The sequence below is a fragment of the Rhinatrema bivittatum genome, chromosome 3 (assembly GCF_901001135.1).
Source record: "Rhinatrema bivittatum chromosome 3, aRhiBiv1.1, whole genome shotgun sequence".
Classification (NCBI taxonomy): Eukaryota; Metazoa; Chordata; class Amphibia; order Gymnophiona; family Rhinatrematidae; genus Rhinatrema; species Rhinatrema bivittatum.
Window position 1 is genome coordinate 305,292,711 of NC_042617.1, and position 12,797 is coordinate 305,305,507.

Here is a 12,797-nt window from a genome sequence, read left to right on the forward strand (position 1 = left end):
CTCCTGAAACTAGGCTGAGACTACCAAGTCATTTCATGACATAGGCCACTTTTACTGGTCCCTGTGGGGCTGAGCTGGATTTGATTTTGTGACCTAGAAGTGAAAAGCATTAGGATGATGTTAGGAGTTCAATGAGCTAAAAATAATTGAAAAACATAGGTATATATTTTTTTTCCATTTAGCAAACAACTAAATTCAAAAGAGGTGAAATTTGCCCTTGTGTCACTGCATTCATAACCCCCCCCTTTATTAATTTTTTTTTTTAATTTTACATAAAGACAAAACACAGTGGAACCCACAGCATTATTCATTTTCTTTGGGGGGAGGGGGAGGGCAAGGGAGGCACAGAAAAGTAGGGGCAATAAACAGATACATTAATTGCTAAGGGGAGAGAGAGGAGCAAGAGGGAAAAGCAGGGTCAATTAATATATACACTAATTGCTGAGGAGAGGGTTTTTTGTTTTTTTTTTTTAAGGGGAAAAGCAGGCATAATAAACAGAGATGCAGTAACTTGATGCTTGTAAGAAAAAAATAAAGGTCGGGGAACTAAAAGTCTATTGATGTAATGGAGTAAATGGAGCACTGGCTGAGCTTGTTGGCCTTGGTAAGTAACTGTGAGCGTGTAGTTCTCTGGGAACAGGAGACCTACGATTCCATGGATGTATGAGGAGGCCAGACCAGCTCTGATCTGGAGCCTTCCTGTAACCTCGGTTCAAACTAAGAAGATGGGGAGATGATAAGGGGACAAAGGAGAAGTCCTGCAGGTGGGATGGGGATGATGACATCTTGAGACACAATGGTTTACCTTTAATAGTAAAAAAAAAAAAAAAATTAGGTGTTTCCACCAATTGGGAGGTTGGTGCCTCTCTCCTGTTCCAGCAACTTGAGGGAGAATACAGAGAGCTGTGGTAATGGATTGCTTAACAGTAAAATGTGAATGCCGGGTAGGGGGTGGGGGGGGGTGGTGATGTTAAATGTGGGATGGGGGGGAGAAGCCCTAAAGTGAGGAGAGGAGAGGAGAGGGGGCTGAGCCCCAGGCTATAACTACTGAGATGGTGCAGTTTTTATTGTGATGGAAATGAAGACAAGCTCCCAGTGTGATTCCTCTTCAGCTGCTGCTCTTCTCCTCCATTCAGAGTCACCTTCTAATTGAATTATCTCTGTCTTTGTTTATCTGTTGGAAGGGGTTTTTTTGGGGGGGTTTGCATATAAGGTAGAAGTTATGTGCTCTCCTCTAGGCCCTGGCCAGGGATGTCAAGCTTTAAGTGGGGCTTCAAAGAGGGTGAGGCAGCATGAGCATGGTCTTAACCTCAAAGCTAAAAATAATTGAAAAACATAGGTATATATTTTGTTGCCATTTAGCAAACAACTAAATTCAAAAGAGGTGAAATTTGCCCTTGTGTCACTGCATTCATAAACCTCCCTTTTTTTTTTTTTTTTTTTTTTTTAAATTTTACATAAAGACAAAACACTGTGTAAACCCACAGCATTATTCATTTTCTGACTCCTGCACAAAGATGTTCCTGTTTAAAGTCCACAAGTATAGGAGTGACTGGTTGGCAAGAAACTGGCATAATTATCAGGCCGATTTAGTATGGTGCACTCAGCCGGGCACGCTGTTTAGCACCCGTTTGGCCACGCGTTTTCGACGTGCGTCTATTACCCCTTATACTGTAAGGGGTAATAGCGCCTTAAAAATTTTCTGCCAAACTTGTGAAAACTAATAGCGCTCATCACATGCAAATGCATATTGATGAGCATATTAGTTAGCCGCCCGGGATACTGAAAGTAAAATGTGTGGCCAAGCCACACATGTTACTTTCAAAAATTAACGCCTGCCCAATTAGACAGCACAGGGTTAGTGTACAGAAAAGCAGAAAAAAACTGCTTTTCTGTACACCCTCCGACTTAATATCATAGCGATATTAAGTCGGAGGCACCAAAAATAAAAAAAAATAAAAAATGTCTGCCCGCCGATTGGCGGGTTCGAAAATGGACGCTCAATATTGCCGGCATCCGTTTTCCGAACCCATGGCTGTCAGCGGGTTTGAAAACTGACGCCGGTAAAATTAAGCGTAGATTAATTTCACCGGCGTCGGATTTCGAACCCGCTGACAGCTGCCGCTTCCGCTAATAAGGAGGCGCTAGGGACACGCTTGTGTCCCTAGCGCCTCCTTATTAGCGCAGGCCCTGATTTAAACAGAGAATCGTGCGCCCAGGAGAGGTGCCTGGGCGCGCGTTGGGAGAACGGGCGCTCTGCATGGAGCGCCGGCTCTCCTGCAGGTTTTATTGCATCAGCCCGTATGTCTGAGTAACTTCCTCCGTGCATTGCTAGCATTTCTTTGTCAGGTGTGCGTGTGCGGTGGGGATATCCTAAAATCGACCTCAGGCAGCAAAGGTTTATACTAACTTGCCATGGACCGTGAAGTGGATCAGTGGGTTGCGAGGGCAAGTATATATATATAGGCTTCTAGATGACTGTGGAACCTCTCACTGCCTTTCATACTAGTCAGAGCTTGCCATGTCAGTAAAGTTATCTGATTCTGATAAGGAATATCTGCCTGCTTTCTTGCCGTGCAACTGCAACCTAATCATTAAACAAAACCCAAGAAAGTACTCCACCACCAGCAGCCTCTTTTTAAACAAGGTTCACACCGTTTATTTGTGCTAAAATGCCAGTCTTCTTTTCTTTACAAAAGGATAAAACATTTCTCTTCCATACAAAACAAACAGTTCAGAGCAGGAACCAGATAGAGTCACAGTGCAGGGTTTGCAGCTTTCAAAAATTACAAACTCTGTGCAAAAAAAGGCCTGCAGCAAAACAGTGGTGGGAAGTTTGAGGTCACTCTTCCTGAATGAGATTTCAAAAATAGTGTGGCTTTCTTTTAAATTTGTATTTAAAATTTCATCTTTATAAAGACAACAAATCCCCTCACCCCCCCCAGAATTGCATAGTCTTTATAGTTATTGCTGGTGGTTGATAGCCAAAAATGTATTATGTACAGACCATAGGTGGTTTTTAAAATATATATGCTGGCACTTTTAATCCCTTCACGGAGTGATGAGTTATATATATATATTGTTCCTTGGAAAAATGAGCACTAACAAATATTCAAAAACAAAAAACACAGGAAAAGAATAATAAATTAAATAAATAGCAGTTAATAAATATGCGGGGAGGACAAAACCAACTATGCCATTAAACAAGAAAAAGCACTGTACAATAAATAAATATTCCTCCTCCTCTTCTTCAAACACCCTTACGTTTGGCGAAATGGGCTCTGGGAGTCCAGGTTCTGATGAGCAGCAGAGGGAAAGCTCCACCTTTGTTCGTTCTGCGTCCTTTCCTGATTAGTACAGTGCACTCTGGATGTATTATTTAGCAGGGCGGAGTCACGAAATTTAAAATGTCCATTTTTGTTGTTTGTTTTAACTGGCGCTCTCTGGTTGTGGGAGAGGTGGCCACCCTAGTTTGACGTAGTAACACAGCAAATAACGGCAGAAAAAAAATGACCAAAATGGTGCATCCAGTCTACCCAGCAGGGTGTTCAGAGTTGTAGATGCTGCTCTGTGCAGGTTACCCTACGCCTTCTTAGAAGCACAATGCAGCCTTCCACTGCCGTTTGTGGGATGAATGTTCCCTATGTGCAGGTTACCCCCTAGTGCTGTGGTTCTCAACCCTGTCCTGGGGACCCCCCCAGCCAGTCGGGTTTTCAGGATATCCACAATGAATATGCATGAGAGAAAATTTGCATGTTATGGAGGCAGTGTACGCAAATTTTCTCTCATGCATATTCATTGTGGATATCCTGAAAACCCGACTGGCTGGGGGGGGGTCCCCAGGACAGGGTTGAGAACCGCTGCCCTAGTGTTTTATTAACGTCCTCTTTTCAGTAGACATCCTCTGTGTTTAATCCAGGCCATTTTTAATCCAGTTTGTCTCCAGCAGCTCCTCTGAGGAGGGGGCATCCACCACCCTCGCCAAGAAAAATATTTCCTGGTAGTCTCCCCTTGGAGATTTACATCATAACCTCTAGTTTTACAAGTTTCTATTGGAAAAGGTTTGCTTCTGGTGAACTAATGATACCTTCAATGTATTTAAATGCCCCTATCCTAACCCCCTTGTCTCGCCTGTCCTCTTGGATATATATATTTAGGTCCTTGAGTCTCGTCTCATATGGCTTTTGATGCAGAACCTGAACCATTTTGGTTGCTTTCCTCTGTACTCTCTCTAGTCTATCTCTATCCTTTTTCAGATACGGCCTCCAGAACTGAACCTAGTAATTTAGGTGAAGCCTTACCAACGAACTGTACATGTGTCTTTTTGCAGAGGACACGAAGATCTGCCACAGAGTGCATACCCTTGAGGGAGCAGACAAAACAAGAAGTGATCTTAGAAAGATTAAGGAGCGGCCAGATGTTTGGCAGTTAAGATTCTGTGCAAGAAAAGGTGCAAAGTCATGCTTTTGGGGTGAAGAAATCCTTAAGGAACTGTGCACAATGGAGGCGAGATGCTGATGTGCTCTGACCAGGAGGGAGACCTCAGGCTGATAGTGCCTGATAACCTCAAGATAGTGAAACAGTGTGATAAGACGGTGACCAAAGCCAGTGGGATGATGGGGTGCATAGGGAGAGGCATAAACAGCAGGAAAAAGGGGATAATTCCTCTATACAGGTCATCCTCTTCCTCCTGCAGAGCAGTCCAGACAAGTGGGATTATGCTGACTCACCAGTAGGAGGCAGAGAACATCTTCCTTTTTTTTTCTGACATCAGCCTATATATTCTGGGATAGCAGGCTATGAAGTCAGGAATTTCTGCCTCCAGCTGGTGGTGGTTTAACCTGGATAGCAGGAGGAAAACAATGAATAAATAAGAAAGAAAGAAAGAAGGAAAGGGAAAGAACCAGTGGCAAAGGGCCACCAGGTAAAGCTGTTCTTCCCTCTCGAAGGCCCAGTTCTCGTTTGGGCCTGGCTGGAGCACACTCATTACCCCATGGGCCATGAAAAAAAAAAAAGAAGGAAAAGAGAGCAAGGCAGTGAGAGTACAGAACGCTGCGGGAGAAGCAGCAATGACGGGAGAGAGGCAGGAAATGCCTCACTGCATGAATCGCAAGCAGAGCTCAATAGTGAGCTCTTTCCGTGTGCAGTGCAATGTGCTGGAGGCCTCTGGAGAGAAGCAGGTACAGCGAGGAGCATCAGAAATGGGAGGCCAGATCAGCAGGGAAGACACAAGAGGCATGTTGTTGGGAGAAGAGCCAACACCCGCACAGCGGGAAGTCCGGGGCTGGGGGAGCAAAGACAAAAGACCCTGGGCAACGATGCCTTCACAGAACACACGAAGTAGGGCTGGTTCAGGTGGTCTGCAGGGTCATGGACCCTGTCCTAGGAGAGAGTGAGAAAGAAATGGATTTCTCCACGGAGTTCATCATCCTAATACACAGGACATACAGGGAGATGAAAGGTAAGGCAGCTACTGAAAGAAGAGGCCCTAGATCGTTCTCATGCACCCCCAGGGAGAAGGAAGCAGAGGCTAAAAGGTCCTGACTGGGTAAGGAAGTATTACACTCCCAGAGTTTTCACTGAGGCTTTCCCTCTCGGCTTGTAGGCCTCAGTCTGAGCACGGAGGACTTGAGACGTGCACAGGACTCAGGAAAGGGCTCAGAGGGTGAGGGTAATCTGCAGGAAACCAGCGACACTGCAGTTAGGCTTTTCAGAAAGGAGGAGCCGGCTATGCTCATAGCTAAAGTGGAACAGGAGAAGGAGAATAAAGGTCATGGGGACCTGATACTCATCGGGATTAGGAAACCAACCAGATCCTTTCCTCTTCATTCAGCCATCAGAGAAATGTTCATGGTAGAATGAGAGGCCCTGGACACAGCCCTAAGGGGCAGGAATATGATGGGTAAATTAATTATATCCACTATAACAAAAGGAGAGAGAACTAAAGTTCCAAAGGTGGATGCCTTGGTCTCAGCACTGACGATGAAAACCACAATTCTGTAAGAGGGAGCACAGCCCTTAAGAATTCGCAGGATCAGAAGATAGAATCTCTCCTAAAGATGTCATTTGAATTATCTATGCAGGCAGCAGTATGTAATGGATATGTAGACAGAGCAATGGTGAAATGGCTACATTTTCTCTCTACCTAGCATGATAGCAGTTGGGTAGAGAGTGCATCAAGCTAGGTAGAGACTACATTGTACAAATCTACTCTTTTTGTACTTTTATTCACTCCAAATCACATAAAATCTTCACTGATAGCAACTCTGCTGTTTGTACATCTGTGCATGTAAAACTGCCCCCTAAAACCTGTCCCACCCTCCAAACCTCACCCTGAGTTACTAATGGCCCCTCTTACAGTGGTATAAAAGGTTTACATACATTTCAGCCTCCACAGTCTCTCTCTCTCACACAGCAGCAGCCCAAACTGCCAATCATAATGTGTGATGTGGTACCTGGAAAATTAGCCTAACCATGCCCCCTTTTTTTTTATCGTGGGCACTATTTCTGCTATATTTATATCAAAATGATAAATCTAGGCCACTGTTTGCTGAAATTTAAAAAAACCTGAATATTTTTGGGTGTTTTGGAGGTCCCAAGGACTCATTTTGTTTGACACAAACCAAACGAAAAATGGACTTTTGTTGGTTTGAATTCCACATTCATTTCAAATAAATGCACATCTCTAAAATATATTAAGCAGTAGAACACCAAAGTGACATATTTGTTCAGTTTTGCAGTGAGTTATGATAGGAACCTGGAGTTAGGCAGATTCAGGAACAATATGAGGAAATATTTCTGAACAGAGAGGGAAGGACTGAAGAGAGCAATCGTGGAAGTCAAAAACAGTAACAGAATTCAAGAAAGCCCAGGATAAGCACAGACCCCGCAGTGAGGAAGCAAGGGTTAAAGTCAGAGATCAAGTAGAGTGAGCAGTATTGCAATAGGATAGTGAAATGTGCAGACTAGATGGGCTTTGTGGTTTTTCTTGTTAACATCTGGTAGAAGGCCTGGTGGCAAGCATTGCTTGCTGGTTGTCTCTAAAGTCGTTTTTCATCCCCTGGCAATATCATAAATAGTGTTTCCCCCAAGTGCAATGTGGCTCGCAGTAATGGTAGACTTTATATTTTCAGGCTGGAACTGTACCCCCAGTTAGATCTGTTGGGATTCCCTAACAGAGCACTCTGCATGGTTACCAGGCCTTCTATGCCACAGTGTGGCATAGCGTAGTCAGGACACGTGTACCCCATGCATATACTGCCTACATGGACTTCTGTAAAAGATGTCAGCAAGCTCCTTATGTCAACAAGCTCCTTATTATAAGGTGCAGGCTTAGTCAGTTCTGGTTTTATCTCCCAGTGCTTCTATGAATCTGCTGTTCCAATTGAGCTAGGATGCAGCAGAGGTAAGACCAAGACTGCCTCGGCTTGTCCCTTGTGACCTGGAGCCTGTTCACAATGCAGCTGGGGTAAAAATCCAGGAGAACCAGTAAAAATCTGCCAACAGTGATTTGGCTGGCTACTTTCTCCTCAAATGAAAATGCTAGATGAAAACTGTATGAGTGGAATATATGGTTATATTTCAGAAGACCTATCTAGTATCTACAGTTACTCCCCATGTGAAATAGAAAAGTTACCTCTTACTTTGTGGAATTATGTAGCTAGTACTTCTAGTCTTAGGTTGTTTGATTTTAGAGCTAAATTTCACCGAAAACCCCCCCAAAATAAAACTCCTCAAATTAGTCTCTGAAATGGAATTTCAAAATTGGGGTTCAACCTGCTCAGCTTGGAATTATGTCTTCGAGAACTACAGTGCCAGCAGCTATAAAATGTTTAGATGACAGGAACTCACATTCCATAATGCAGAAAAAGAGGTGTGGCTACAAATGGGTCAAATGTGAGTTGTACGCTGATAGCCATCTTAAAATTGGATCCTCAAAAACATATTCTTCCTGGGAAACAGGAATTACATTGCCAGAGAAGGGTTGATGATCCCTGTATTTCTCAGTCAAAGTTGATAAAATTTAAGAGAGAAGGAGGCAGTACTGCTGTTATAAACACTAGGATTTTGCAACTTGTTTACAAGTTCTAGACCAGGAGCAAGACTGAAAAGGGTTCCAACAGTTCAATCATGTATGTTGCACTCCCTAGGAGAAGCCAAGTTGTAAGAAGCACACAAAGAACATTATGTGTTCTGTGGATCATTGGTAGGAGAGTCCCAAAAGGGACTACCCACGTGTCATGCATCAGTTGAACATCAGCTGCATGTTGTCACTTCAGGCATCTTGCCAACATGGATGTTCCCTCTGGAGTAAATCAAAGCAGTTTAAAGAATTTCAGAAATAGCAGCTTAAAATGACAGTTTTTCACTTAGCACAGTATCAGCACTGCTGCTGCCCTGAGAGACTACTGAAGAGATTCTGGAGCATATCGAGCTGAATCATTGTAAGCAGTGAGCGGCCATATTTCAGAACAATTGACCATTTAAAAGGCCTTCTGTTTGTCCATTGGCAGATTTGCTGTTTTAAACTGGGATCTTGATATATGTTTACAGATCCCACCTGGGTCAAGGAGGATCATCTTTTCTCAGTCTTTTATTTAGGGAGTTAAGCCTTACTTCTGAGTGATGATCCAAATACTGAAGAGGAAAGACCATCATCAAGATGGTGGTGATGGTTGGCAGGGGAGTGGCAGGGGGAGCGGCAGGGAGAAATCCAGCTGAGAACAGCAAACTCTACATATGGGGAGCTATGGAGGAATTTGTCTTGTCTGTTTGGGTTTTTTCTGTCATGTTGCAGTGGATCTGAACCTTCAGAAGAAAGAAGTCTGAGAATGCTCCTTGCAATCTATCATGCAGTGCAATGGATGCTGCAACAGAGATGCCTACAAGTTTACTTTCTTAATCAGTAACAGGAGATATGTTTAGCAGCAATGAAATGCTTATGTTATGACCCCCAACATATATATTTCTTTTCTGTAAATAGGTTTCTTTGGAGACTGTGATACTGTTAATTGGACCAACATATGAATTATCTCAAAGATAATATTGTACATGAATGTTTGAGATCACACAGGTCCCTTCTTTAAGTGACTTTTTTCACAAGGTAACTTTAATTGCTATTATCAGCCCTCTGAACACCCTCAAACCTCGATGGTCACAGGTCTATGTGGATGGCGGCCAAGAAGATTCAATGCAATGAATGATTGGTATTAACTGAGTGCCCTTCAAGGGTTCCTTAAAGAGAAGATCAGCATCTTCCAAACATCTGTCTGTTCATTCTTTGTTGTAGGGAGAGATATTTTAATATGCTTGGGGTTTATGGTATTTAATCAATTTCTCTTGGGAAATGAGAACCATTTTTCAAAGAAAAAGGGCTTTGTCTTAAAAGTTTTTCCTGAAGTTAGTTGGAGTCTCCTCTTTTATTCTTAGATTTATGTTCAGCTGGGTCTTTTCTCTCTTATCTCCCCATATTTAGTGCTACCAGCAGTGGCCACTTTCATAGTCTTTATTTTCCAGGCTGTGTCCTTTGCTTGCCAGAACTGAATTCCCCCAGACCAATCCCAAGCTTTGGCATCAGTGTTCCTATGCAGCAGGCTTGGCTTTTCATGGCTGCATTTTGACTCTGTCCAGGGATCCAGGGTAATGCAGATGTAAACTTAATTCCAGTATCTAGTAAAGTTCCTACATTTAAAAGCCACCAATGAGAAAATAGAATAGATGTTATATTTAGACCAATTCCAATCACTGAAAATTTGAAAGCGTGTTGGGAGAAAGCAGGAAGTAGCCAGTAAATTAGGAAGAGTGTGGTTAGAGCTAATGACTGTCAGAAACTCCTTGGTTCTTAGTTTCTGCTTGGCCACAGACTCCCTACGTAACCTTGGTTTAGACTCTTTACTTCTTGGTCTTCCAGTAATAATCTTGCTCCTTGCACCTCCTCTGTTTCAAAAGCTGCTATGCAGTGCCCTTGTACTTGTAAAACCTCTTGCCTGCTTCTGAGGTCTTGTCTTTATCAAGAGTGTTGACATTCTGTGTGAGTGAAATATGTGCTTTTTAAGAACAAGATTATTATTGCTGTAGTAAATGGGGTTTGCCACAGTCTCCTGGGAAGTTGACAGATCTGGGACCTGTGTTGACTCTAGTAGGCAGGTGGTGAATTACCAGAAAACAGTGAATGTACTCTGACTAAAAACAAGCCATAGTTTCCCCTTTTCATTGCTCCCTTGGTTGAGTTCATCATCCGCTTTCAGTTGTAATCATGCTTTTGAAGAGTCTGCGAGGAATGTGCTTTCTCTGACTACTCTGTGAACTCAAAGACCTGGAGTTACAGACAGTTATTTGTTAAATATGCCATTTATCTGGGATCCAACCATATGCTGTGGATAAGAGTCATAAGTCATGTCTATTGGAAGTTCATACCGGGGTACCACACTTTGAATATGAGATACATGCCGGTGGCTTTCTCCCAAGGATGGGTAGTGGGCCATAAAGGGGTAGGATTTGTCAAGATCTGGAGACCCATTTTGCTTTAAGGAGAAATTCCCAGTGATACTCAGGGGAGGGGTCAAAGGCCCCTCATATGGTGGAGTGGTGCAGTCTGGGTTATGACTTACAAAAGAAGAGTCCACTAAGCTTTTGAAGGTGGGAGGCTTTAAATGTAAGAGATGGGCTTCCATGTTGCCATAGGGTGGGCTTGGAAGCCCTGGGGACTGGTAATTGAAGGCATGGCCAGAAATGGCAGATTCGCAAATCATGGCCTTCTCTTCATGTTTGTCAAGAAACATAGCTGGGGAACCCAGCTGTAGGCAGCCAGCCACTAGGTTGCTGGTTGGCTGCGAGAGCCCCTTGCAAAGCATGTCGATGAAGCCCTTCCCTTCCGTGGTCTGCCCACTCTCCAGCACCTCTGACAGTGCCCAAATGTAATTCCTTGCAAGCCGTAATGTTTCGATCTTAGACAGCTTCTGTGTTTTGGAGTAGCAAGGCATGACCTGCCTCAGGTTTTCCAAGGCATCATTGAGGCCATGCATGCGGGTACGTTCTCTGGCATTGGCCTTCACCCTGCGTGCCCGGAATCTTTCCAGCCTGGCTTTTGTCATCTTCTTCTTCTTTGGTCCCCTTCTCTTTGGCTTCTCGCCATCTTCTTCCTCTTCCTCCTCATCCATGCTGCCTTGCTCCTCACTGTTTACACTGACCATCATGTCATAGGTGGGCTGCCTCCGAATCTGATCTTGCATCTTCTCCTGAGAGCTCAGTGCCTCATCCATCCAAGTAACACTGTTGGCCAATTCTGCCATTTCTTTGGATTTGACATGTGTTTTGGCCATCACAGAACTCTGCAAAACAAAATTGAGACCAAAGGGTGTTAATGTGTAAATACATGTGCTTTATTGATTCAAAATGTATACCAGGGTGGCCAACTCCAGTGCTTGAGAGCCACAAACAGGTCAGGTTTTCAGGATACCCACAATGAATATGCATGAGATAGACTTGCATACAATGGAGGCAGTGCATGCAAATCTATCTCATGCATATTCATTGTGGGTATCCTGAAAACTTAGCTTGTTTGTGGCTCTTGAGGATCAGAGTTGACCATCCATGATGTATACTATCAGTTCTTCTACTCGGCACTCTACCTCTATGCCCAATATTCAGTCTTTCCATTAGTTTGAATGGTCAAGTAGTTAGGCCTATGATTCCGAGCCAAAAGATCTCACTGACTGTGACATTTTGAAAGTTGCTTTATTTGTTTACATTATTTTTATTAATATTATGGCTTGGCTGTTTCCTCCTGCTCCTTTGAGCTTCCAGCTCAATTGACATATATTGGCTATGATACCATAAGCCTTCATGAGAAGCAGCCTATTGGTTAGAGCAGTGGGGCTATGAACTAGCAAAGTCAGGGTTCAAATCCCTCTGCTGCTCCTTGTGACCTTGGGCAAGTCACTTTACCCTCCATTGCCTCAGGTACAAATTTAGATCGTGAGCCCTTTAGTCATAGGGAAATAACTACAGTATCTGAATGCAATCTACTTTGAAGTGCAGAATATAAATCAAATAAATAACCATGGGTTTTTCAATATTTTACATTCCTTCCCCTCCCAACTCAGATATCACAGAGATAGCCCTTGGCCAGGGGCCATAGATTGTAGCTTTCTCCAGGACGAGCTGTCTGCTAGGTGTTACAATTGTGCAATGACAGACTCCCCCCCCCCCCTGCCTCCCAAGAGGCTATAAATGCTGCCCCTCTGACATCCTCAGCCCCAGCAGGAGAGCAGAAGAGCTGACATGGGAATTGAACAAAGGTCTTCTGCATGGAATTGCACAGCACTGTGAAGAGATGTTACACAGGCTAGGGCTCTTCAGTCTGGAAAAAAGACGGCTAAGAGGGGACATGATAGAAGTTTATAAAATCATGAGTGGGGGGGGGGGGGGACAGAAAAATTAAAGATGGTTATTTACCCTTTCAAATAATAATAAAACAGCAGATTTAAAACAAATCGTAGAAAGTACTTTTTCACTCAGGGCACAATCAAGCAGTGGAATCTGTTGTCAGAGGGATGTGATCAAGGCGACTAACATAGCAGGGTTTAGAAGAGGTTTGGACCAGGTCCTGTAGGAAATGTCCATAGCACATTTTATTAGCCAGGTAGGCTAAAGAAAGCAAATGCTTTATCTGGGAATGAGGAGCAAAAAAGAAATTTTCTTGGGATCTACTGGGTAGTACTTGGGACCTGGACCGGCCACTGACGGAGACAGGATGTTGGGCTTGGTGGACCTTGCTCTAACCCAGCAAGGCACCT

The 12,797-nt window shown here is 43.6% G+C and overlaps 1 protein-coding gene across 1 annotated transcript; it reads right to left on the bottom strand.

Moving 5' to 3' along the window:
• Nucleotides 1–10,331: 10,331 nt before the first annotated feature.
• On the bottom strand, nt 10,332–11,321 carry NEUROD4 (neuronal differentiation 4). Its single transcript, XM_029596996.1, has one exon. It carries the CDS (start codon nt 11,319–11,321, stop codon nt 10,332–10,334), a length of 990 nt encoding a protein of 329 aa, XP_029452856.1.
• Nucleotides 11,322–12,797: the final 1,476 nt, after the last annotated feature.